Source organism: Acinonyx jubatus, chromosome B3 (assembly GCF_027475565.1).
Source record: "Acinonyx jubatus isolate Ajub_Pintada_27869175 chromosome B3, VMU_Ajub_asm_v1.0, whole genome shotgun sequence".
Lineage (NCBI taxonomy): Eukaryota > Metazoa > Chordata > Mammalia > Carnivora > Felidae > Acinonyx > Acinonyx jubatus.
Genome location: NC_069386.1, coordinates 32,783,430 through 32,808,407, shown reverse-complemented (window position 1 = coordinate 32,808,407; position 24,978 = coordinate 32,783,430). Strand labels below are relative to the sequence as shown.

General features: G+C 38.6%; 1 protein-coding gene across 6 annotated transcripts in view; it reads left to right on the top strand.

The window, feature by feature from the left end:
• Window positions 1–24,978, top strand: part of LOC128310932 (transmembrane protein 202-like) — a 50,931-nt gene that overhangs the window by 18,487 nt on the left and 7,466 nt on the right. The window contains exons 2-6 of one of the 6 annotated variants that reach the window (XM_053223763.1): window positions 9,144–9,181; window positions 13,997–14,249; window positions 14,871–15,017; window positions 15,602–15,787; window positions 16,671–17,697. In XM_053223763.1, the coding sequence (XP_053079738.1) occupies window positions 14,015–14,249; window positions 14,871–15,017; window positions 15,602–15,787; window positions 16,671–17,206 (1,104 nt within the window). In that variant the 5' untranslated portion in view covers window positions 9,144–9,181; window positions 13,997–14,014 and the 3' untranslated portion in view covers window positions 17,207–17,697. Of the gene's footprint in view, window positions 1–9,143; window positions 9,182–10,040; window positions 13,691–13,996; window positions 14,250–14,870; window positions 15,018–15,601; window positions 15,788–16,670; window positions 17,698–24,978 lie in introns of those variants that run through there. The other 5 variants (XM_053223765.1, XM_053223762.1, XM_027067715.2 and 2 more) reach the window with 5 other exon arrangements.

The window sequence follows — 24,978 nt, the reverse complement described above, 5'->3', positions numbered from 1 at the left end:
TTAACATCACGTGCTTCATGATGTGAAACAGTGGGAGGTATACACCACCACCTGTGTGGGGGTTTTGCTAGAAATGTTTGACTTGAATACAATGATAGTCACACAAATTCAGAATGCATGGCCTTCTATAAGACAACTGACCCAAACTATTCAAGGATTTAATATCATGAAGAACAGAGGGAGGTGATAGGATTGTGCTAGCTGAAGGAGACTACAGACATAAAACAGATGAAATTCATTGATTCTGGATTTCTTTTTTTTTTTAATTTTATTTTCTTTTTAAAATTTACAGCCAAGTTAGCTAGCATATAGTGCAACAATGATTTCAGGAGTAGGTTCCTTAATGTCCCTTACCCATTTAGATCACCCCTCCTCCCACAACCCCTCCATATTTAAAAGCCTCTTATATTTTGTCCCCCTCCCTGTTTTTATATTATTTTTGCTTCCCTTCCCTTATGTTCATCTGTCCTGTGTCTTAAAGTCCTCATGTGAGTGAAGTCATATGATTTTTGTCTAACTAATTTTGCTTAGCATAATGTCCCCTAGTTTCATCCATGTAGTTGCAAATGGCAAGATTTCATTCTTTTTGATTGCTGAGTAATACTCCATTGTATATATATACCACATCTTCTTTATCCATTCATCCATCGATGGACATTTGGGCTCCTTCCATACTTTGGCTATTGTTGGTAGTGCTACTATAAACATTGGAGTGCATGTGCCCCTTCAAAACAGCATACTTGTATCCCTTGGATAAATACCTACTAGTGCAATTGCTGGGTCGTAGGGTAATTCTATTTTTAATTTTTTGAGGAACCTGCATATTGTTTTCCATAATGGCTGCATCAGTTTGCATTCCCATCAGCAGTGCAAAGGAGATCCTCTTTCTCTGCATCCTTACCAACATCTGTTGTTGCCTGAGTTGTTAATGTTAGCCATTCTGACAGGTGTGAGGTGGTATCTCATTGTGGTTTTGATTTGTATTTCCCTGGTGATGAGTGATGTTGAGCATTTTTTTAATTTTATTTTTTATTTTTTTAAATTTACATCCAAATTAGTTAGCATATAGTGCAACGATGATTTCAGGAGTAGATTCCTTAATGCCCCTTACCCATTTAGCCTATCCCCCCTCCCACAACCCCTCCAGTAACCCTCAGTTTGCTCTCCATATTTATGAGTCTCTTCTGTTTTGTCCCCCTCCCTGTTTTTATATTATTTTTGTTTCCCTTCCCTTATGTTCATCTGTTTTGTCTCTTAAATTCCTCATATGAGTGAAGTCATATGATTTTTGTCTTTCTCTGACTAATTTCACTTAGCATAATACCCTCCAGTTCCATCCACGTAGTTGCAAATGGCAAGATTTCATTCTTTTTGATTGCCGAGTAATACTCCATTGTGTGTGTGTGTGTGTGTGTGTGTGTGTGTGTGTGTATCACATTTTCTTTATCCATTCATCCATCGATGGACATTGGACATTTGGACTCTTTCCATACTTTGGATATTGTTGATAGTGCTGCTATAAACATGGGCGTTCACGTGTCCCTTAGAAACAGCACACCTGTATCCCATGGATAAATGCCTAGTAGTGCAATTGCTGGGTTGTAGGGTAGTTCTATTTTTAGTTTTTTGAGGAACCTCCATACTGTTTTCCACAGTGGCTGCACCAGCTTGCATTCCCACCAACAATGCAAAAGAGATCCTCTTTCTCCACATCCTTGCCAACATCTGTTGTCACCTGAGTTGTTAATGTTAGCCATTCTGACAGGTGTGAGATGGTATCTCATTGTGGTTTTGATTTGTATTTCCCTGATGACGAGTGATGTTGAGCATTTTTTCATGTGTCAGTTGGCCATCTGGATGTCTTCCTTGGAGAAGTGTCTATTCATGTCTTTTACCCATTTCTTCACTGGATTATTTGTTTTTTGGGGAGTTGAGTTTGATAAGTTCTTTATAGATTTTTGATACTAACCCTTTATCGGATATGTCATTTACAAATATTTCTCCCATTCTGTCGGTTGCCTTTTAGATTTGCTGATTGTTTCCTTCGTTGTGCAGAAGCTTTTTATTTTGATGAGGTCGCAGTAGTTCATCTTTGCTTTTGTTTCCCTTGCCTCTGGAGATGTGTTGAGTAAGAAGTTGCTGAGGCCAAGGTCAAAGAGATTTTTGCCTGCTTTCTCCTCAAGGATTTTGATGGCTTCCCATCTACTGGATTTCTTTTTTAGATGTATAAACATTTTTTGACAAATGGGGAAATTTGAGTGTAGAGAGTATATTGGGGATTGTATTGAAATCATTTGGTTTTTCTCAGGGTTATTAATGATGCTGTGGATGTATATGAAATACACTTGTTTCTAAGGAGATATGCTGAAATATTTTGAGGTGAAGTGTCATGATTTCTATACTCTCAGATGATTAAGCAAAAAGGAAAATGTATATATAAAGATAGAAATATAAAGCCAATGTGTTAAGTTGTCAAATGTATTAATAGTTGGTATATATAGGCGAGGGGTATAAAGGTATTTATTTTACTGTTTTTCAACTCTTCTCTGTGTTTGAGATTTTGCAAAATACAAAAAGGTGAATTTTTTTAAAGTTTATTTACTTATTTTGGGGGGGGAGGGACAGAGAGAGAGGGAGAGAGAGAGAATCCCAAGTAGCCTCTGTGCTATCAGTACAGAGCCTGACACAGGGGTCAAATTCACCAACCTCAAGATCATAACCTGAGCCTAAATCAGGAGTCAGAGGGTTAACCGACTGAGCCACCCAAGCACCTCTAGGAGTTTTAATTTTATTTATTTATTTATTTATTTATTTATTTATTTATTTATTTATTTGGGGGAGAGAGAGAGAGAGCACATGTAAGTGGGGGGAGATGGGTAGAGGGAAAGAGAGAGAATCTCAAGCAGGCTCCATGGTCAGCATGGAGCCCAGCCGAGGGCTCGATCCCACAACCCTAGGATTATGACCTGAGCCGAAATCAAGAGTCCTATGCTTAATGGACTGAAGCACCCAGGTGCTCCTCGAAGTTTATAAGCCACAATGAGATTTTATAAGGCACAATGAAAAATCTTCATAAATTTGACTAATTTAAAACTTCTGTACTACAAAATATAATAGAAGCAGTCAATGAAATAAGCCCATCTATAGGAAGATGTTATGTATATACATATATATATGTATGTATATATATATATATATGTGTGTGTGTGTGTGTATATATATATATATGTGTGTGTGTGTGTGTGTGTGTATATCCAACAAAGGGTCAATATCCAGAATACTTAAAGAAATTCCATGTAAAGAAAAAGGAGTTAGGGTCAAATAACCCAAGAGAAAAATTGGCAAAGGATCTGCATAAGCAGTTTCCAAAAGGAAATCCAAGTGGCAACAATATAAAAAAAAATGTTCAACTTCACCAGTAATTAGGGAAATATAAAATAAAACAGCAATGATAAAATGTTATAATAGTCATATTATGATAGCATTATTAATATAACATTAGAGTAAAATGTATAATTAAATACCATAATGAGATTATTTTTGTATTGAAAAGTTTGACATTATCAACTGCACATTGGAATTTTATGCACTGCTAGTAGGAGTGTAAATTGGTTAAAAAATTCTTTGGAAAGCAATTTTTTAATAGTAAGCTTGAATATACGTATACCCTATGACTTAGTAATTGTATCTCTAGATATTAACCCTAGAGAAAGATTTTATCACATAGGTAAAAATGCATTATGTAAGGATAGTCAATCAGTCTAGCACTTTTGTTACAGTGAAAAATTAGAAACAACTTAAATATCTATTGACAAAAGAATTGGATTCATTTTGTACTGCTTTCCCTCTTGCTAATTCTACTCCAGTTACACAGACTTCCTTGAAGTTCCTTGATCCCTTCAAGCAAGTTCCCACCTTGGGGCCTTTTCATTTACTCTCTTCCTACAATGTTCTTACCCCAGAAATCCACTAATCTTGCTCCTTCACTTCCTTCAGGACTCTGCTCAAATTCCACCTTTTCAGAAAAGCATTCCCTGACCATCCTATCTAAAATATTACTCCTTCTCTTCATGTTCTATGTCATTAACTTGCTTTGTATATTGATATATATCTATTTGCTTTCCGTCTCCCACCCTTCATCATGGTCATTGGGTCATTGTTTTCAGTTCTTTACTGCCCAAGCTGTCACCATGTGACTTTGCAAATCCTCCTACTACAGTGCAACGTAGTAGGACATCTCATGTGGCATGTTTTGGCTAATGGGATGTAAGCAGGGAGGGGGGCGTGAGGACTTAAAAGGCTATTATATATTTCTACTCACCTTTCTTGTATTTCTGTCATCCACCATGGGAATAATGTGCCTCAGATAAGCAGTTTGAAGACTGTAATGCAGACCTGAACTTGACCTGAAACCTGGTATTCAGCCAAGTCCAGCCAAACATTGGCAAACCCAGTCAAGATCAGCCAAATTTTATCTGATACGCAGACCTGTGAGTGCGAAAGATAAGTATCTGCTATTGTAAGCTACTGAGAACATTGGGAGTATTTATTATGCAGCATTGTTGCAATGATAGCTGACTGATATACCCCTCTAGAATATAAACTGTAGCACAGCAGGGATTTTGCCAGTTTTGTTCACCAGTGTACATGGTCAGTGACTAAAACAGTGCCTCGCACACATAAATTCTTAATAAATATTTGTTGAAGGCATTCATTAATGTATTTGTACTAAAGCTATAAAACTGTTGGTGATCCCAAAGAGCAAAGCAAGAGTTCAAGTGTGCAAAGAAATAATTATAATTGGCTCTGTTAAAAATGTAGTCAGTCAGAAGCTGACACCAATGTATGAATGCCACCTCCAATCAGATAAACAAGCAGCTTCTTAAATTGACAATAGATCCATATAAAACCAAAGGACAGTTAATAAAAGGATCAGAAGGAAAAATGTCCTGGAAGGACTTCAGTATTTCCTTTTGAGTAAATTTGAGTATATTTACTTTTGAGTAAATATAAATATTTACTCAAACATTACCATCACCTCTGATTTGGAGACTTCAGGAAGAGAAATGTCACCAGCCCCCGTCCCACAGAAAAAATGAAATGAGCTATCATCATCTATGAGCTGGCTGGTGGTAAAAACAGAAGTCAAGGGGCGCCTTGGTGGCTCATTCAGTTGAGCCTCTGACTTCAGCTTAGGTCATTATCTCATGGTTTGTAAGTTTGGGCCTAGTTCGTGAGTTCAGGCCTTGCATTGTCTCACTGGTGTCAGCCTGTCAGTGCAGAGCCCAATTCGGATCCTCTGTCTCTGCCCCTCCCCCATTCACGCTCTCTCTCAAACAAATAAGACATTAAAGAGAAATAGAAGTCAAATAGGCCTTATGAAAGATCCTATGTATTTATATAGATACAAGAACAAATATTAAAGTGAATGGAGCAAATGTTAATAAGTGAATTTACGTAAAGGGTATGGGGTATTCCTTTACTATTCTTACACTTTTTCTCTAAGTTTATAGTTTACTTCCAACTTTTTTTTTAAGTTTATTTATTTTTGAGAGAGAGGGAGAGAGAGAGAGTGAGTGGGTAAGGGGAAGAGAGGGAGGGTTGACAGAGGATCCAGAGCAGGCTCTACCCTGACAGCAGAGAGCCCGACATGGGGCTTGAACCCACAAATCACAAGATCATGACCTGAGCCAAAGGCAGACACTTAACTGACTGAGCCCCCCAGGGCGTCCTCCATTTTTTTTTTTTTTAACATGGAAGAAAGTGTTGTTCCAGTATATCCAGTGAGAAACAGAATATGGCTTATCCTGAATAGAACAACTTTTATGGTCTCAAATGACTTAGACAGCTAGCAATTGTCTTTGTTTCACTTGGGTCAATGAAACATAAGTTGTCAGAATGGTCAGATGCATGTTTCCTCCCAATGGAATGACTTTCTCTTGTGTCTGCTGTTCATATGTTTCTTATACTGTCTCTTGCCATACCTGGGATTATCTTGGGTTGTCATACTGTTTCTCTTGCAAGTTTATCATCTTCCTCAAGTGTGTTGAGATTGAGAACTGTTACAGTTTTGAGCAAGCAATAGATTCTGCCTCTTTAGCTGAGTCAGCCCAATGTACCACCTGTCTTAGTTTGAGTTCCTCCAAAAAACAATCTTAGACAAAGGTTTAAGTATAAGTAGGTTATTTGGAAGGTGCAAATGGAATGCTGGGAGGAGCAGATGCTCCCAATGGCATCATTACTTCTTCCCTTTCATACTTTGTTCTCTATGTCAGAATGTTAGGCTATACATAATGTGGGAAAGAGAAGTGAGAAAAGGTAGAGATGGCAATCAATAAATAATGTATTTTTAAGCCACCTACCACTATGGTCAACTGGGACTTATTCATGCAGAGAGACTAGGAAACAATATAAAACTCGTACTTCAAAATTATACTTACCACACACAGCGGTAGGGAACTAGTTAATTCCCCAGAATATCAGGGTCAGGTTAGGAGAGAAGCTGTTAGGAAAAGAGGTGCAGGTGTTGGGTACTGGAAGGCTTCCAGAAAACACTCAAGTGTTAAGGCCCAAGAGATACAGGCAGGGCACTAACAGCACCTGCTACTAGACCTAAGAATGTCTGTGGAATACCTACTAGTGAGCCAAGGAACTGACTAGCACTAGGTCCCAGAAAGGCAATCCAAATTAAAGGTGCTATATAGCTCTTCTCTTGACAAATAGACACCAAGATAATGTGTAGTTTTCCTTTTGACAAATAGACACTATCTACTTTGGTTGAAATAGAATACCACTACTTAGGGCATTGACATTCCATCTGCAACCACTCCACACATAAAGATTCACCCTATTTTCTACCACATTATACAATGTCTGGCCCCAAACACTCCTCTTTGCCATCTTGTGTTCAGCCCTAACATCCTAAGTTGAAAAGATGTGAAATGAAAGTATTGATGCCATTTGGGGCATTACGTTCAGATTCCATCAATCATAATGGGAATAAGATGAGCCAGAAAAATAAGAACCTGCCTCGTACCTCAAAAACCATTGAGAAAATTCTAACAGGCAAAGCTAGGAAAGTTTTGCTATTTCATACAAGGAGGAGGAAGCCTATCTCATTCTTGGGCTACTGAGACAGATCTACTCATCTAGATATGATGTCCACATCAGGTTCACCACTCAGAACGTGGTCCAGATTGTTTTCCTTTTATCTCATTTCCCTTTCATCTAACAATATTATTGAGTATCTACAATAGGTCTGGCAGCTAAACAAGATAAATGCATACCTTGTTCTCTGAAGCTTATAATTTAGTGGAGGAGGTGCATTATAAAACAAATAATTACCTAATTAACAATTGTGTTAAACGCTAAGGAAGAAAGGTATAGAAAGATTGTGAGTGTATAATTGAGGGATTAGTCGTCAATCCAGGCTGAAGTGGAGTGTCAGGGAAGCCTTCACTGAGGAAGTAATATTTAATCTAAGACTTGAAGAATAGCGTTTGGCCAGAAGAAGAAAGAACATCTGAAAAACTGCATTTAGAAGGAGTTTAGGACATTCCTGAGAAAAATGGCCAATATAGCTGCAGAGCAGTAGTCACAGAGAAGCATAGTGGAGGAAGAGGCCAGACAGATGGGAAGAGCAAGTTCATGTAGACAAAGAGAAGAAAAAAGTGTCTTTCTATTTATTTGTTATTTATTTTTGAGAGAGAGCACAAGCAGGGATGGGGCAGAGAGAGAGAGGGAGACACAGAATCCGAAGCAGGCTCCAGGCTCTGAGCTGTCAACGCAGAGCCTGACGCAGGGCTCAAACCCACAAACAGTGAGATCATGCCTGAACTGAAGTTGGATGCTTAACGGACTGAGCCACCCAGGCGCCCCAAAGAGAAGAAAAATTTTGAGTGTCAGAGTGGAGGAAGATCAAGATCAATTTTTCCTGTTCTAGAAATATATATAAATGGAAATATATGCTTTTTTGTGTCCCGTCTCTTTCACTCAACATAACATCTATGAGAGTCATTTATGTTGTATGTACAGTTTATTCCTTTTTTATTGCAGATTAGTTATGCAATTATATGAATATGCCAGGGTTCTTTATCCATTTTCCTATTGAGGGACATTTAGGTTGTTTCCAGTTTGGGCTATTGTGAATGAAGCCGCTGTGAACATTCATGTAAAGGTCTCTTGTGTACATAAGTTTACAAATCTCTTAAATACCTAAGAGAGGAATCACAGGTCATAGGGTATAGACGTATAACTCTAAAATTGCCAAATCATTCTCCACAGTTGTACCATTTTACACTTCCACCAGCAATATATGAGAGTTTGTTGTTCCACATCTTTGCCAACATTTATTGTCAATCCTTTTAAATTCAGCCATTCTGAGTGGGCATAAAACAGTATCTCACTGTTGTTTTAATTTGCATTTCTTTGATGCCATTTACATTTTCCCTTTGTATATCTACCTTTGTAAAGTATGGTTATTCTTCTGTTCATTTTTAAAACTAAGCTGTTTATCTCATTATTAGTTGTACGAGTGCTTTGTATATTTTGGATGCAAGTTCTTTGTCAGCTATATTTTGCAAATCTTTTCTCCCACTTATATGTGGATTTTTTTAAAAAACTCAACTTACAGACACAGGAACAGATTGGTGGGAGGTGGAGGATCAGTGAAATGGCTGAAAGTGGTCAAAAGGCACAAACTTTTAGTCATAAAATAAATAAATTGTGGGATGTAATGTACAGCATGGTGACTATAGTTAACAATACTGTATTCTGTATTTCAAGATTGCTAAGGGGATAAATCTTAAAAGTTTTCATCACAAGGAAAGAAGTATAACTATGTATGGCAATGGATGTTAACTAAACTTAATGTGGTAATCATTTACAATATAGTCATGTATCAAATAATTATGTTGTATACCTAAAACTAACACAGTGTTATATGTCAATTATATATATTTGAAAAAGTCATTCCATTGCCTTCTGGGCTATCATTATTTCTGATGAGAAATCAGATATACATCATTGATCTTCTGTCACATGTAGCTTTACTCTGGCTGCTTTTAAGATTTTATCTTTGGATTCAGCAATTTATGATATGTTTAGATGTGATCTTTGTATTTATCCTTTTTGGTTTCCTTCAGCTTTTGGACCCATACATCAATATCTTTCATAAAATTTGGTAAGTTTGCAGCTGCTATTTTTCTGCCCCATTCTCAATTTATTCCAGGACTCTAATTTCACCTTTTTATGGTCCAATTGGAATTTGAGACTTTATTTTTCTTCCATTTTTTTCTCTCTGTTCTTCGGATTGGCCAATTTCCGTTAACTTACATTCAAGTTCACTGACTCTTTCTTCCCCACTTTCTCCAATTTACTATTAAATCCATACAGTGAATTTTTAATTTTAGTTATTGTATTTTTCAGTTCCAGAATTTCATTTAGTTTTTCTCTTAATATTTTCTCTATCTTTGTTGAGATCCCATATCTACTCATTCATTATGCATTTATCTTCTCTTCAGTCCTTATAAAAATTTATAATGGCTGTTTTAAAGTCCTTTTGTGATCATTACAACATCTGGATCATCTTGAGGTCAATTACTCTTGACTGCCTTTTTTCTTGAATCTGGATTATATTTTCCTGTTTCTTCACAGGTTTAGTCATTTTTTTGTTGACTGCTGGACATCGTTTGATACATTGTAGCACCTCTGATCTCTGTTACATTCCTCTGGAGAGTGATTTTCAGGCCTTTCCTCCATTTTTATTTTTATTTAAAAAAAATTTTTTTTTTTCTTAAGTTTATTTATTTTTGAGACAGAGAAAGACAGAGCATGAACGGGGGAGGGTCAGAGAGAGAGGGAGACACAGAATCGGAAGCAGGCTCCAGGCTCTGAGCCATCAGCCCAGAGCCCGACGCGGGGCTCGAACCCATGGACCGTGAGATCGTGACCTGAGCTGAAGTCAGAGGCCCAACCGACTGAGCCACCCAGGCGCCCCAGGTCTTTCCTCCATTTTTAAATCAGGTTATTTGTTTTCTTATTTCTTAGTTGTAAGGGTTCTTTGTATATTTTGGATAACAGTCCTTTATCAGATGTGTCATTTGCAAATATATTCTCCCAGTCTGAGGCTTGTCTTCACATATTTTTTGACCATGTCTTTGCAGAGCAGAAGTTTTTAATTTTAATGAAGTCAGTTTATCAATTATTTCTTTTATGGCTTGTGTTTTTGGTGTTGTATTTAAAAAGTCATTGCCATACTCCAGTGTTACCTATTTTGTCCTATGTTTTCTTCTATGAGTTTTATAGTTTTGTGTTTTGTTTAGGTCTATAACCCATTTTGAGTTAACTTTTGGGAAGGGTGTTAGGTCTGCATCTAGATTCATTGTTTTGTATGTGGATGTCCAGGTGTTCCAGCATCATTTGTTGAAAAAAACTATCTTTGCTCCATTGTATTGTCTTTGTCCTGTATCAAAGATCAGATGACCATATTTATGTGAGTCTATTTCCGGGTTCTCTGTTCTTTTCTGTTGATCTATTCTTTCTCCAGTACCAACTGTCCTGATTACCATAGCTATATAGTAAGTCTTGAAGTTGGGTAGTGTCAGTCCTTTGACCTTGTTCTTTTCTTTCGATGTTGTGTTGGCTATTCTAGGTGGGGGTTTTTTTTGTCTCTTTTTTTTTTTGCCTGATATACACTAAAATCAGTTTGTTGGTGTCCACAAAATAACTCGCTGGGATTTTGATTGGGATTGTGTTGAATCTATAAATCAAGTTGGGAAGAACTGACATCTTGACAATACTGAGTCTTGCTACACAAGAACAAGGAATATCTTTCCATTTATTTAACCCTTTGGGTTTTTTTTAATTAGAGTTTTGTATTTTTCCTTATATAGATCTTATGCATATTTTGTTAGCTCTTACTCAAGTGTTTCATTTTGGGGAAATTATATTGTGTTTTTAATTTCAAATTCTACTCATTCATTACTGGCATATAGGAAAATGATTGCCTTTTTTTTTTAAAGTAATCTCTACACCCATTGTGGGACTCAAACTCACAACCCTGAGATCAAGAGTTGCATGCTCTACTCACTAAGCCAGTGAGGCACCACATAAAATGACTGACTTTTGTATATTAACCTCTCTATAATCACTTACTGTTTCAAGAATTTTTGCTGTTGTTGTCAGTTCATTTGTACTCTCTACACAATCATGCCATTTGTAAACAAAGACAGTCTTATTTCTTCCTTCTCAATGTTTATACATTTTATTTCCTTTTCTTGTCTTATTACATTCCAGTATGATGTTGAAAATGAGTGGTGAGAAAGGACATTCTTAGCTTGTTCCTGATCTAAGCCTCTGTGAAATTCACAGGTACCTCTGAGTTTCCCCTCCTTAGGTGGGACAGGATGGGAGAGTGAGTATACCATGAAATGTTACAGCATGCTGGAGTTGAGTATTTCCTTCTCCCCAGATTGGTTAAGCTCTGATAAAACTCCAATAGTTTAGGTTCTGGTAAGACAGTTTCTCTTTAGGGAAGGCCTTGTTAAGATGAACAGAATGTTCTGGCATGTTTCAAAATGGTTCCTTTTCTCCTCCTTCTTCCGGAAGTGTAAGGGGACTTTTCTCTGATATTCACTGTGAAAACCTGATCAAGGTGGGCTGGAGGTAAAACTCACTAAATTGTAAGGACGTCCCTAAGATTGGATACCCCCAGAGTTTGTAATCTCTCAGATTTGTCCACCCTGAACCTCCAGCAATTCATCAACTACAGTTCAAATTTCCTATCCTCATATTGGTTCTTGCAGGGGTTTATATACTAGTAAGTTGTGATTCTCTGTATTTGTCTTTCTATCTCTCCAATTTTGAGAGCCACAGTTTGCCTTATGATCTCATTTCTCTGACGAACCTAAGAAGAGTTGTTGATTTTTCAGTTTGCTTAGCTTTCTACTTGTTGTTATAATGGAGTGGCCACCTCCAAGTTCCTTGCATGCCACACTAGAAACTAGAAGCCCACTCTTTTTTTTTTACCTTTTTTAGTTTCACTCAATCAATAAGCATTTCCTGAATCATTATATTCCAAGCACTCTGCTAGACATTGAGTATACAAGGATAACTCCTTGCTGCTGAAGTTCACAGACCAAAAGGAAGTATAGACAAATTACAATACTATGTATAAAGGTTATGAAAGAAGTAAGCATAAGCTGCTGCAGGATCACAAAGTCTGGGACTGAGGGTTGAATTCAGAGAAGGCTTCCCCAAAAGGGTTAGATTAAAGTGAATCTTGACTAATGTTAACTCAGACAAAGATAAAGTGGGAAGTGTGATAGATACCATGTGCAAGGTAAATACCATTTGCACCATGTGCAAAGGAAGGACCAAGATGGGTTTAAGAAACTGCAAGAAAAATAAAGTTGTCTGGAGCACAAGATAACATGGAGGGAGAGAATGAGCCTAAACGTTACTCGGCTTTCTACTTCATGACAATAAGGACCATGTTCAGCAGGAAACAGATGGCTTGCTCAAACTAGTTAATAGGGAGAGTTAAGGAACTATTTATAAAGTCCCCTTTGAACTGAAAAGGATTTGGGGAAACCATCAGTGAAAAGTCATTATGACTCCTAAGCCTGATCACATAAGTGAAAGGAGCAGTTAACAGAACAGAAAGGGTGGCTCTATGGAGAAGGTTGCCTGTGAGGAGTTCTACTTTAGGTAAAAGAATACAGACAACTCTCTGTAATCTGGTAAGGAGAGAGCCAGGGAATAAACACACAGATCTCTGGACCTCTGATCTTCTGCCCATATCTACCATTGGTTAAACCTAATCAGAGACTGGATGGCAAGGGAACCCATTGATGTAGTCCGTATCAGTCAGCCTTCTTGAACAAGGACAAGGATGAAGAGTTGGATCCAAAGGGACATATGAAAGATATCCAACACATCACTACACCCTCAGTACCTAACACAACACCTGGCACAGAGGAGGTATTGAATGGTTGAATGAGGTCATATAGGAAGCAGAAGCCTAATCTTGCTGGGTTTAACTAATTCATGCTAAGAAATTAGGACTTTACCTCATAGCAGTGGAGTGCAATCAGAACAGAGGAGAGACACATCAGATTTGCATCTTAGAGGCAAATTTGTCAAGAATAAACTGAAGCCTTGTAGCAGAAGTAACAGGTAAAAGGCTGTTATAACAATCTAGGACAGAGATGACAACAAGATGTTCTAAGAAAAAGGAAACAGAAAAACAAAATGGACTTGAAAGCATCAAAGAGTTGGGATTGGCAGGATATGGTATGATTGAATGGTGGGAAACAAAAAAAGGACATAGGAAGGGGGTGTAGGATGAAAAGAAAAGAGCTCTCGAAGAACTCTTGGGTTTGGTGTGTCTGTAAGAAACCTGGATTTGTCAGGCAGTTTTCTAGGTGTTTGAAACTCAACAGATATCTGGACTGGAGGAAGGGATTGGACTAGATCTGGCAAATGAGGCAGAGACACTGTACACTTCCTGTTAGTTCTGTTTCCTGGGGTGGGGGAGGGGCAGGAAAGTGTGTTAGGTCAGAGTGGGTTAGGTTCTATGGCAGTTGAGAAGAGCAATGAGCCAGAAACTAGGATGGAGAGAAGGGAAGGAAATGCCATGCCCTTACACAGGGTTTACAATTCCAGCATCCTGGGTTACCCAACATATAGGGTGAGGGAGCCTTTGTAAGCTAGGTAGTGGCGGGGTCCTTTTGCAGGAAGCAGCTTGTGTATGGCATGGGGGAAATGTCAAGGCAGGAGAGGCAAAGGTCATTCCAACTTTTTTTTAATGGGGGACAGTTAAAAAGGAATATATTTACAAGTTGTGGGAGGCTCTGGAGCAAAAGACACTGAAGTGTGGAGGGAGGAGGAGTTCCCATCCAGTAGAGGACCCAGGGTTTGTCTTTTCTGTGAGTGGAGATGGAGATGCCTGAGATGACATTCCTTTCATCATGTCCTCCTCCCTTCCCCACCACAGCCAATTCTCCCCTACCGCATGTACCACTTCTCTTCTATGTCACCACACCAGCGACAGCTTCTGGAGAGGACCCAAAGCTACATTCACATGTTCTGTGCTGGCCTCATGGGCTTTATCTTTGTCCTGCTGATGTGCTTGTCCCCTTTACATTGGGTGCGGTTCATGGTAATGAAAGACAAGAAGAAACTCTTTGCGGGGCTCTGGACTGTGTGCCACCATGATCTCTGCTGGAGCCACGTGCCAAAAGCACCCTGTCAGTGCCTTCCAGAGCCTAGAGCCCCCTCCTTTGGTAGATCTGCTCAGATCCCCTACAGCTTGGCTCTCTCCCTTTCTCCTTCCCACAACTCTACCCCTTCTTTTCTCCCGATTCACAAGCATGTAAGGACAGCTCCTCCAAACAGGGTAAATTTATCCCAGTTTGTCTTCACTAGACTTCTCCAATGACTTCAAAGCCACAGCTCCTTAATTATTGGAAGCTAATGCCTAGTGACTTTGTTCTTTTTCCTTCCTCTGCACTCACAACTTCCCGGGGGGGGGGGGGAATAGTAGTAATTTGCACCTTAATATGAAAGTTACCTCATAATATGCCTCTCAAGGTTATAATTTCAACTTTTCTCTCATTGTGGAATAAATTATTTCTTTCCTTGTTAAAGGAATTCCACATGTCAATGAGGAGATGGAAAGAGGGTCCTTACTGGTGCCTGTGAGGCCACCCACTTGGTGGCTCCTTACTCTGACTCCATTAGATGTAAGACAAGTGCTAATTCTGTCCTCCTCTGCCCTTCAGTCCCTTCCCTAGACCCTGTCTAGCCTTATTAGAGGGCAGGTCACCTCTTCTCCAGCCAAGCCTCTCCTTTTCCACTTCTCCTGGCAGACTACCTCCAATGCTCCAGGGCCTTCTTCCTCATCTCTGCCTTCATCATCCTCATTATCATTATATGGCTCAGCACCTTTCTCACCAAAGGGACAGGAGACAAAACCCACATAGATCTGGGCATGTCCATCTTCTCTTTCATCTCAGGTACAAAATGATGCGGTTGGAAAAGTTTGTCCCTGGAGTCCCTATACATCTTCCCCTTCTGGGCCATTTCTCCTTATTTTACCAAGTCATTCCCTACCTCACGTGAACACTGCCATCATAGGACAGTGTCTCTTCCCATAGGGAAGAAAGCTTTTGGTAAACTTTTACTCCTTATGGGGCTATTGCCTTTAAAGAGGGGACCCTGAAGAAACTATGCCTAATCCAATGGAAACATCTCTAGAAGTTGTTATCTGATGGACTACTAGAGGAGATATCATAGGCTGGAGGCCCTTGTGGCACTAAGACAAATTTCAATGTAGCTAGCTAGTACCTGTTCTAGTGGTCTTATTTATAGGCTCCACCTTAATAACCTTATTCCAGTCAAAGCAGAAGTTCTTCGTTCTCTCATTCTAGTTAATTGCCAAATGGGTCTTCCCATGACACTGCCATGTAATAGGCCTCCGTGGCATAATTGAGATGGTTGAGGGTGACAAGGAAGTGCAAAGAGAGGGAAGAAGGTGGAATGGGAGGGATGGCAGAAGGAAGGTTATGATGGGTAGTGATAGCTTTCATTCTGATCCCAGGCACCTGCCTACTCCTCTGCCTCATTTTGTACCTGATGCAAGTGAAATTGTACAGTAGGAACGTCTTGGAGCCCCATTTCCTATTAGCCTACCGCCTCAATTGGTGGGGCAGTATCTTCTACATGACAGTTGGTGAGTCAATCCTCCTGTTAAACAGTGAAGGCACAGAAAAGAAATTTCTACATGGTTGGTCCCCTCTCTTTTGCTTTCTTTTGGTTGTATGTTTGACATATTAGAATCTCATAATTTGGAAGGGCTCTACAAGAGTTATTTCTATGTCAGTGAACAATTCTTAATAGCAAGTCCCTCCAATTGAAAACTTTTTTTTTTTTTTTCTAAAATGATACTTGTTCCTACACAGGTAGGAGTAAGATTCAGGAAGTAAAGATGGAAAGGACATTAACTGAGCTGTGAATAGTTCTTCTGTCCTTCCGGAAGACATCTCTTAAATTCCCCTCTCCTTTTATTATATTAAATAACCTTTCCACCTTAATGGATCTCCAAAATAAAGCTTCAACATATGACATATGTTCCTCTGTAATATTACTAATATAAAGCAGAGATATAATATAGGAGTTTTGCCTGTGTAACATTTCACCTTTAATCCTGTGAAGCCACGTACTTATTTTTATTAATTAACAATGGTCTCCAAACCATTGCATCACACACCCTATTAGTAAAACACTTTTCAGCAAGCATTCTGAAAAGACACATTTATTTATAAAATACGTACATGTATTATATCATTCATATATTTATTACAGTGTAAAATATACCCAAAAATGGAACTGAAAACAAAATTTGCTAAAAATGCAAAAATAAACTACTATTTTCTGCCTGTGCCCCAATGAATTGGCTTGCATACCCCTTGGGAAATACTGTACTACAGAAAAGCTGGGATCAATGTTTTGAATCTCAGCTCCTTAAAGATAATGAACAGGATATTCAGAAATGTATTGTAAAGCAAATTCTATTATAATTAAGCCAGTGCCTCAGGGGTGTTTGATGACTTAAGATTTTATCTATTACTAATCCACAACACTGACCCTGACCTTTTCTTTTTCTCTAGGGTTCCTCTCTGGACTCAATCACATAAGTTCTCCGGCTACTTCTCCAGATCAAAATCTCCTTGTGATTCCTATAACAAGGACAAGAATAGGAAATACGGCCAGAGTAGACTGGGGACTAACTGAAACAAATGTAGGTGTTTCTACGTGGATGAATCAGGCGCCAGAAAGGCAGTCAGGTTCAGTGGCACAATCAAGTGTCTACACAGAGAAAGGGACTCAGACAAAGACAGTAACCCAAAAAGTGCTAGAAAGTCAGGTTGAACCAGAGGTCCAGGCTGAGTCAGGGACCCACACAGAGCCAGAGATAGGAAGTGAATCAGCAATAAAAGATGGGTTAATAACTACAAGGTTAGCTACTGAGATAGAACCAATTGACACAGTAGAGCCAAGGCCTGAGGCAGAGATCATTGGGAGTGTGGCTGATGATATGTCAAGCAATAGCCTTCAGGGTAATGAAAACAAAATGACCAAAAACTGGAATTATGAGGACAGAGATTCAGCTGAGAAAAATGAGGATGACAAAACAAAAAATTAATCTTAGATACAAGGTAGTGAGAGCAGAGATATTAAAAACAAACAAACAAACAAACCAACCAACCCTAGAAGGCTTAAAGATGTTTTGTTGGGTCTGTAAGAAGTGTGGTAGGAGTATCAGAAGTAATTCTGATATAATAGTATGACTATTCTTTTGAACTGCCCCTCCCCCCACCCCCCCCACCCCCCCACCCGGATTACACCTCCTTCACGGAGCAAGTGGTATTATGGATGAAAGCAAGCCATTTGTATGGGTTAGGGCAAAGGCACCAATAATGTAAGGCTCACAAGGAAAGAAATGCAAAGCTTATTAAAGGAAGTTTCCATGTTAGTGTTGTGTGCTGTGACTGGGAAAGGTTGGCAGGAGATGAGATGCCCAGGCCACCAAACCTTTCCAGATTTCCATGACCACACAATGGCACATCTCAGTGGGACTGAAAGAACTTTCAGTTTGGAAATTCAAACTCTCATTTTTGGTCCTTACTTCTCTAATTCATTAGGCTGACTTTTGGCAAGCATTTAACTTTCTCTGGCCTAACATCCTTCATTGACCAGCTAGACTCTGAGATTTCCTCTAGTGCTCTTTATGGCCATGAATGATAAACAATGGAGAAATTATTCCTTTGGCCATTGGCTTATATGACCCCAGATTATTTTAGCAAGTAACTTAGTCTAGTCAGAGGAACTAAATTCAGTTCTCTACCTCCAAGGCTACTTTTGGCAACTCCTTATTTTTTTATTTAGGTACCTCATTTAAAAATGTAGCTGAATCCCACTGTTTTTAACTATTTGGAAGAACCAGAAAGGAAGAAAAAAAGAGAAACGCAAAAGGCCTGAGACTCTCTGACAGAGTCTACCACATAGACTCAGGGAATTTCAGTGAGGCCTTAAACAGTTTCACAAAAGAGATTGTGGCCTTTCAAACTGGAAGCTAGTTTTTTGGTTGGAAATATTAGTAGTTCACCATGAAAATCCACTCTTAACTCCTTAAATAGTCACTATTGCTGGCTGCTTGCACCTCTAGCTAGTCAGTCAAATTTTATGACCCTTCATTTTGTCATCTTTAAAAGTGGCTTCAATAAATGATACCATCTCCATTCCACATATTTCACTTTCTGGAACATTAGATAAGGAACTAGGAGAGAGAAGAAGATGAACAGGGCAGGAAGCATTAAAAGATATTCCTCCCAGCATAATGAATTAACAGATGCCTGCCTTAAAGTACAAATTCTCTAAGAGGATAGTTAAAATTTTGGCCATACTTTAATGTGTGTTACTTAAATCAACTGGATAATTACATAGCCAAATGTGACTAAGCAGATGCTTTGATAGATGACAGAGGAGAAAGAAGAAACTTTGCAAAGGGAAGGTGTAGTGGGGGGGAGAATTTTGTGAGCTTTCCGTCAGGATGAAGGGGCTGATTACCTGGGGGGCAGGCATACTGAAACAGTAAGAAGAAATGTGGGACACTGGTAAGGACAAACTTCATCTCCATTACAATTTTGTCTACAACCGTGAAAGTATCCAACGTTTGACTGGTTTGGAAACCTGTAACCTGCATTTTCTTGTATTCATACCTGTCTTCCCATGCATCATCCATCCATCAAAAAATTATAAAAGAGTTATTGAACATTAATAAGTAGTTCACTGTGTAGAGGGGGATAGAGACAATAAGAGTAAAGGGTAAAAAACAGGTTTCTGGAATTCTCATAGCACACAGAAGTCTCAGCCCAATTCAGTCTAGGGGCTTAAAGGAAAGCCCCTGGAACTGGTAAAACATGAACGAGCTCAATCTGGAAAAAGAAAAATGATAACTAGAACTTGATCTGGGAGAAGAATCCCCGAACAAGTCTTTAGTGTAAAGCTGACTTTCCCAAAGGTTCTGTAAACCGAATAATATTACAGCAGCCTGTTATTAAAAGGTAGAAAGGAAAAACAAAATTTAATCAGCCATTTTTGTTCGTGGGACTCTAGCCTCTTGTCATAAATGCTTGGCTTTCCTTTCTCCTTTCTTTCCTCTGTCCTCTTTTACTTTTTGCTACTCCATTCTTTTTTTGAGTAATAACCATTCCTTTCCACATTTTCTTACACATGGAAATTTCACCTTTTTTCAAACTTTATACCCAATATCACCTCTGGGTTTTCTTAAGGGCTCAGCTAATTATTTGAAAACCTTGTATAAAACTCTAGGTTTTAGAAAAGGTCCATCATCTAGCTTTAAAGGAAGGGTTTATTTCCTTTTCTGTTACATTTGCTCTTTGGAGTATTTTGAAAAGCTGTTCTGTAAGTTCTTCTTCTGAGAGTAGATGAAAACAACAGTATTAAACACAGTATTAACCTGTGATGCTTTTCTTTCTCATCCTTCTGTTGTGGGAAAGTGCTATAGTTCTTCTACCCCTAGAGAAGGTATTTGCTCCACCACTCTCCTCTTTGGACCCTCCTGAGTGGCTAAGCTAGCTCAAAGGGCCTGCCTTTGTAGTAGGGTCTAAGGCAGAGACAGTCCTGATGCCTCATTCCAGAGTATCAGTGGTTCCATCCTTCTCTTCCCCCTCACTGTCCCAGTTTACTAACAGAACTAAATTAAAAATTTTAGTGTCATGAATAAAAACAATATAGTCAACATTCAAAAATCAACATCTAAATTAAAAATTAGCCATCTAACCAGTGGAAAAATGTAGCAATAAAGCTTATAACAATAAAGAAAATACATAAGAACAAACACAAATGTGAAGGATCTATGTGAAGAAAACTAGAGTTTTCTTATAAGAGCAGAAAACTTATTTAAATAGTAACATACCACCTAACTAGTCACATTCCAGCGTCCTCTATAGCTAGAGATGATCATATTACATATTTGTGGCTGATGAGACATCAGAGGAAATATGTTGTGGAGTTACAGAGAATATGTATTTGCTTTACAAACACTCCTGGCCCTTCTCCCAGTTTTTTCATTTTGCCTTAAATGATAGTGTGATGGCTAGAGCTGCAGCAGGTCATATTAGAAACACGAAGAGACAAGCACGAAGTCAGAAGCCAGCATCTGAGGATGGCATAGCAGAAATGTAGAAAAAAGCTTAAGTCCTTAATGACATTGTTGAGCTGGTGAAGCAATGCCAAGAATGACCTTCCAGAATTCTTGTTATATGAAAAAAATAAAGCCTTAATTTTAAAGACAGCGTTAGTTTTCTATTATAGGCAGCTACATACTTTTCTAGCAAATACAAAGTATAAATACTACAAAACATAAATATAAAATCAGGTGGTGGAAGAGAAGAAAAGTGAGGAGAAATACTCTAGTGCTGATTTAATTATTCTCATAATAGGAAGTCATTGGACCCATCTATAGAAAGAGAGAATTAAAGGTATAAAGTTATCATTATAAATGCATTCAATAGAAAAAATGCAAACTTTCCAACTTACTTTAAGAAATACAAACACAAAAAGTGAAGGAAGCACAGACCACATTTTGAAGAAAATTAAATCTATAAAAGAAGTGTATCTGAAAATAATGATATGCTCAAAAACCAAATAACTCATTAATGAGTGTGAATACTTAATATTTAACTAATAAAAGAACTATGTGTTTCAGATTGAACCACAAAACAAAATCTGAGTGTTATATACAAAATGTATACCCCAAGCAAAGTGATTCAGAGGATTTTAAAATAGAAGGATGAACAATGAACATGTAGAAAAAAATTCAGAAAATAACATCATTTACAGTAATTGCTCAAAGAAAAATGAAATACATAGGTATAAACCTAACAAAACATGATCTGTACGCTGAAAATTATAAAACACTGATGAAAAAAAATCCATGAAAGTCTAAATGAATGGGAGACATACCTTGTTTGTAGATTAGGAGACTCAACAGAATAAAGATGGTGGTCATTCTCCCCAGATTGAGCCATAGGTTTAAGGCAATTCCTTTCAAAACCCCAGCAAGGATTTTTGGTGACATAGACTTATTCTTATTCTGAAATTTATATGGAAAGTCACAGGCCCTAAAAACCTAAAACCTGTAAAATGAAAAACTGGGAGGAATCACTGTACCCAATACTAAGGCTTGCTATAGAGCTGCATAATAAAGACAATGTATTGGTGAAGGAATAGATACATAGATCAGTGAGACAGAATAGATATCACGCAAATATGCTCAACTGAAACACAAAGACAACATAGTGGAGGAAGGATAACCTTTTCAGCAAATGGTGCAGGAACAATTGGACACCCCATAGCTATAAATATGAATGCCAACCTAAACCACACACCTGGTCCAAAAATTGACTCAAGATAGATAGATCATGGACTTAAATGCAAACCAGACTTATAAAACTTTTAGGATACACACGAGGAGAAAATTTTCCGGACCTAGGTCTAGGTAAAGAATTCGTGGATATGACACCAAAGGAATCAATGAAAGGGAAAAGTTGATAAATTGGAACTCATGAAAATTAAAAACTTTGGCTCTATGGAAGACCCCGTTAAGAAGAAAAAATCTCCTAGATGACTGAGAGAACATATTTTCAAGCCATGTATCTCACAAAGGACTAGTATCTAGAATATAGAACGCTTAAAATTCAATAATTAAAAAAGACATACAAATGGAACCATTCAATTAGCAAATGTGCAAGATGCATGAACATATATTTTACCATTGAGGATATACAGAAGGCAAATAAGCACATGAAAAGATATCAAGCATCATTAGACATTAGAAGAAAGTAAGTTAAAAAACCATTGTGATGGGGTGCCTGGGTGACTCAGTCAAGTGTCCCACTCTTGATTTTGGCTCAGGTCATAATCACAAGATCATGGTATTGAGCCCTGCACAATGCTCCATGTTCCACACTGAGCATGAAGCCTGCTTGAGATTCTCTCTCTCTCTCAATCTCTCTCTCTCTCTCTCTCTCTCTGTCCCTCTCCCCTGCTTGAGCTCTCTCTGTCTCTCTAAAAAAAGTGGGGTGGGGCACCTGGGTGGCTTAGTTGGTTAAGCATCTGACTTCGGCTCAGGTCATGATCTCACAGCTTGTGAGTTCAAGCCCCACATCGGGCTCTTTACTGACAGCTCAGAGCCTGGAGCCTGCTTCGGATTCTGTGTCTCCTTCTCATTCTGCTCCTTCCCTTCTCATGGCCTCTCTCTCCTTTAAAAATAAACATTAAAAAAATAAATAAATAAAATAATTTTTTAATATTAAATTTTTTTTTTAAAACACTGTGCTATATCACTGCACATCTATTTAGAATGGCTAAAATAAAAGAGTAATACTCCCAAATGCTACTGAGAATGTTGAGAAATCAGATCGCACATATATTGCTGGTGAGAAGGTAAAGTGGTGCAATCATTCTGGAAAAGAGTCTGGTAGCATCTCATAAAATTAAACATACAATTACCGTATGACCCAGGAATTGTGTTCTAGGACATTTATTCTAAAGATACAAAAACTTATATTCACACAAAAAACATATACAAAACTGCTATGGCAGTTTTTTTTATAATAGCCCCAAACTAGAAGCAACAAATGTAAATGTGAATGGTTAAGCTGTGGTCTATAAATACCATGGAATATTACTCAGCAGTAAAAAGGAACAAACTATTGATATGACAGTTCAGTCTCACAGACCATGAGATCATGAACTGAGCCAAAACCAAGAATTGGACACTTAACCAACTGAGCCATCCAGGCACCCCAGACTTTGTTTTTACAGATCAGTTTAAAAATTCAAGTTGACAGGGGCACCTGGGTGGTTCAGTCGGTTTAAGCGTCCGACTTTGGCTCATGATCTCATGGTTCGTGAGTTCAAGCCCTGCATCGGGCTCTGTGCTGACAGCTCAGAGCCTGGAGCCTGCTGCGGATTCTGTGTCTCCTTCTCTTTCTGCCCCTCCCCCCGCTCGCACTCTCTCACTTTCTCTCAAAAATAAAAATAAACATTAAAAAAATTTTTTTAATTCAAGTTAATGATCCATTATAGTGGAAAGAGCATTGCCCTAAAAGTTAGGCAATTGCAATTCTAGTGCCAACTCTGCTGTTGGTCACTTAGGGAACAGGCAAGTGAGTTTACCCTGTTGAGCTTCAGGTTCTCCTTTTATAAAATGAAGGACTTCTTAAAGTCCCTGCCAGCTCTAAACCTAGTCAATTCTACTTGTTTGAACATTCAGAGGAACCAAGTCCATATTATACAGATTCTAATTTCTAATGCTTTTGCAGTTTAAGAGAGATTATGCAGGCTCCTGGGTAGTTCAGTTGGTTAAGCATCTGACTTCGGCTCAGGTCATGATCTCACTGTTTGTGAGTTCAAGCCCTGCGTTGGACTCTGCTTGGACATCCCAGAGCCTGGAGCCTGCTTTGGATTCTGTGTGTGTGTGTGTGTGTGTGTGTGTGTGTGTGTGTGTGCATGCCCTCTCTGGCTCACTCACTCTCTCCCTCTCAAATAAACATTAAAAAGTTCTTTTTTTAAAAAAAAAAAGAGAGAGATTATGCATGTGGAGCTCTGTCATCTCAGAAGAAAGGTTCTACATGGTGTCCATAGAACTCGTGTGCTATCACTGTAATGGCAACTTTGAAAAAACCTCTCTGGAGAAAGTAGTGACAAAAAGCCGTAAAGCCTCTTTGTTTACTAGTGGTAAATGGGTATGCTGGTAGCCACCCCCAAAAACTGTTTTGGCTCTGACTCTAGGTTTGGTAGGATATTGCAAACTACATCGTACTTATGCCAGCTTTTTAAGAGTATAAATAATTACCTTTTTATAACTAAAAAAATAAATATGCACATGACATAAGTATATGACAGTTCGGTCTCACAAACTGTGAGATCATGAGCCAAATCAAGAATTGGACACTTAACTGACTGAGCCACCCAGGCGCCCCTCGTGTTTTTTAGTTTTGTGCATTTACTCTCCAATGTCTTGACCTCATTCCTTCCATGCAACTGTCAATCTCTCCTGTGCCTAGGTTTCCCAAAAGAAGCCTAATACATTTCTCTAATCCTGTACTATTTCTACCCACTTCCGAATTCAGCTCCTTCCTTCAGTTGCTCTGGGTGGACAAGTATCTAACACTGGCTTGTTCTCTCGCTTGGCTCAGGGAACACGGTCTTGGAAGCCTGTTCCTACTATGACTCAAAGGCTCACAATTTCACCAAAGCTCAGATTTCCACAGAGATTTTGGTCCATTATTTAAAATTCTCATATGATCCAGTTTTGTTCTGATTGTCTTTCTCTAATTAACTCAATCCTAGAGTATTTCCTAATCCATAGTTTCCCTCTGCACCCCATACCCTTTTCTCTCTCCCCCACCTCCACACCCAAATTCAACTTCTTTCACCCCTGCTTCTACACTGTTTTAGTGACATTCCTATCTATCATGTTACTATTTAAAAAATCTCATATACATTGAATAACAACCACTGTTTATTGAGTGCTTACTATGTGCTAGCAGCTCTATTAAGCATTTTACATATAATGTGTCAATCTTACACACTCTTGTGAGATAAATTCTACCAGTTCCTCCACTTTCCAGATGAGAGCCAGAAAGATCAAGTGACCTACCAAAGTACAGAGCTCGTTAGGTGGTGACCCAGGATTTGAAACCAGACACTTAAAACATTTTTTTAAATTCCGTATAATTAACACATAATGTTATATTAGTTGCAGGTGTACAATATAGTGATCTAACAATCCTATACACGACTCTGTGCTCATCATGAGTGTGCTCTTAATCCCCTTCACCTGTTTCACCCATTTCCCCCCCCCCCCCCCCCGCCACCTCCCCT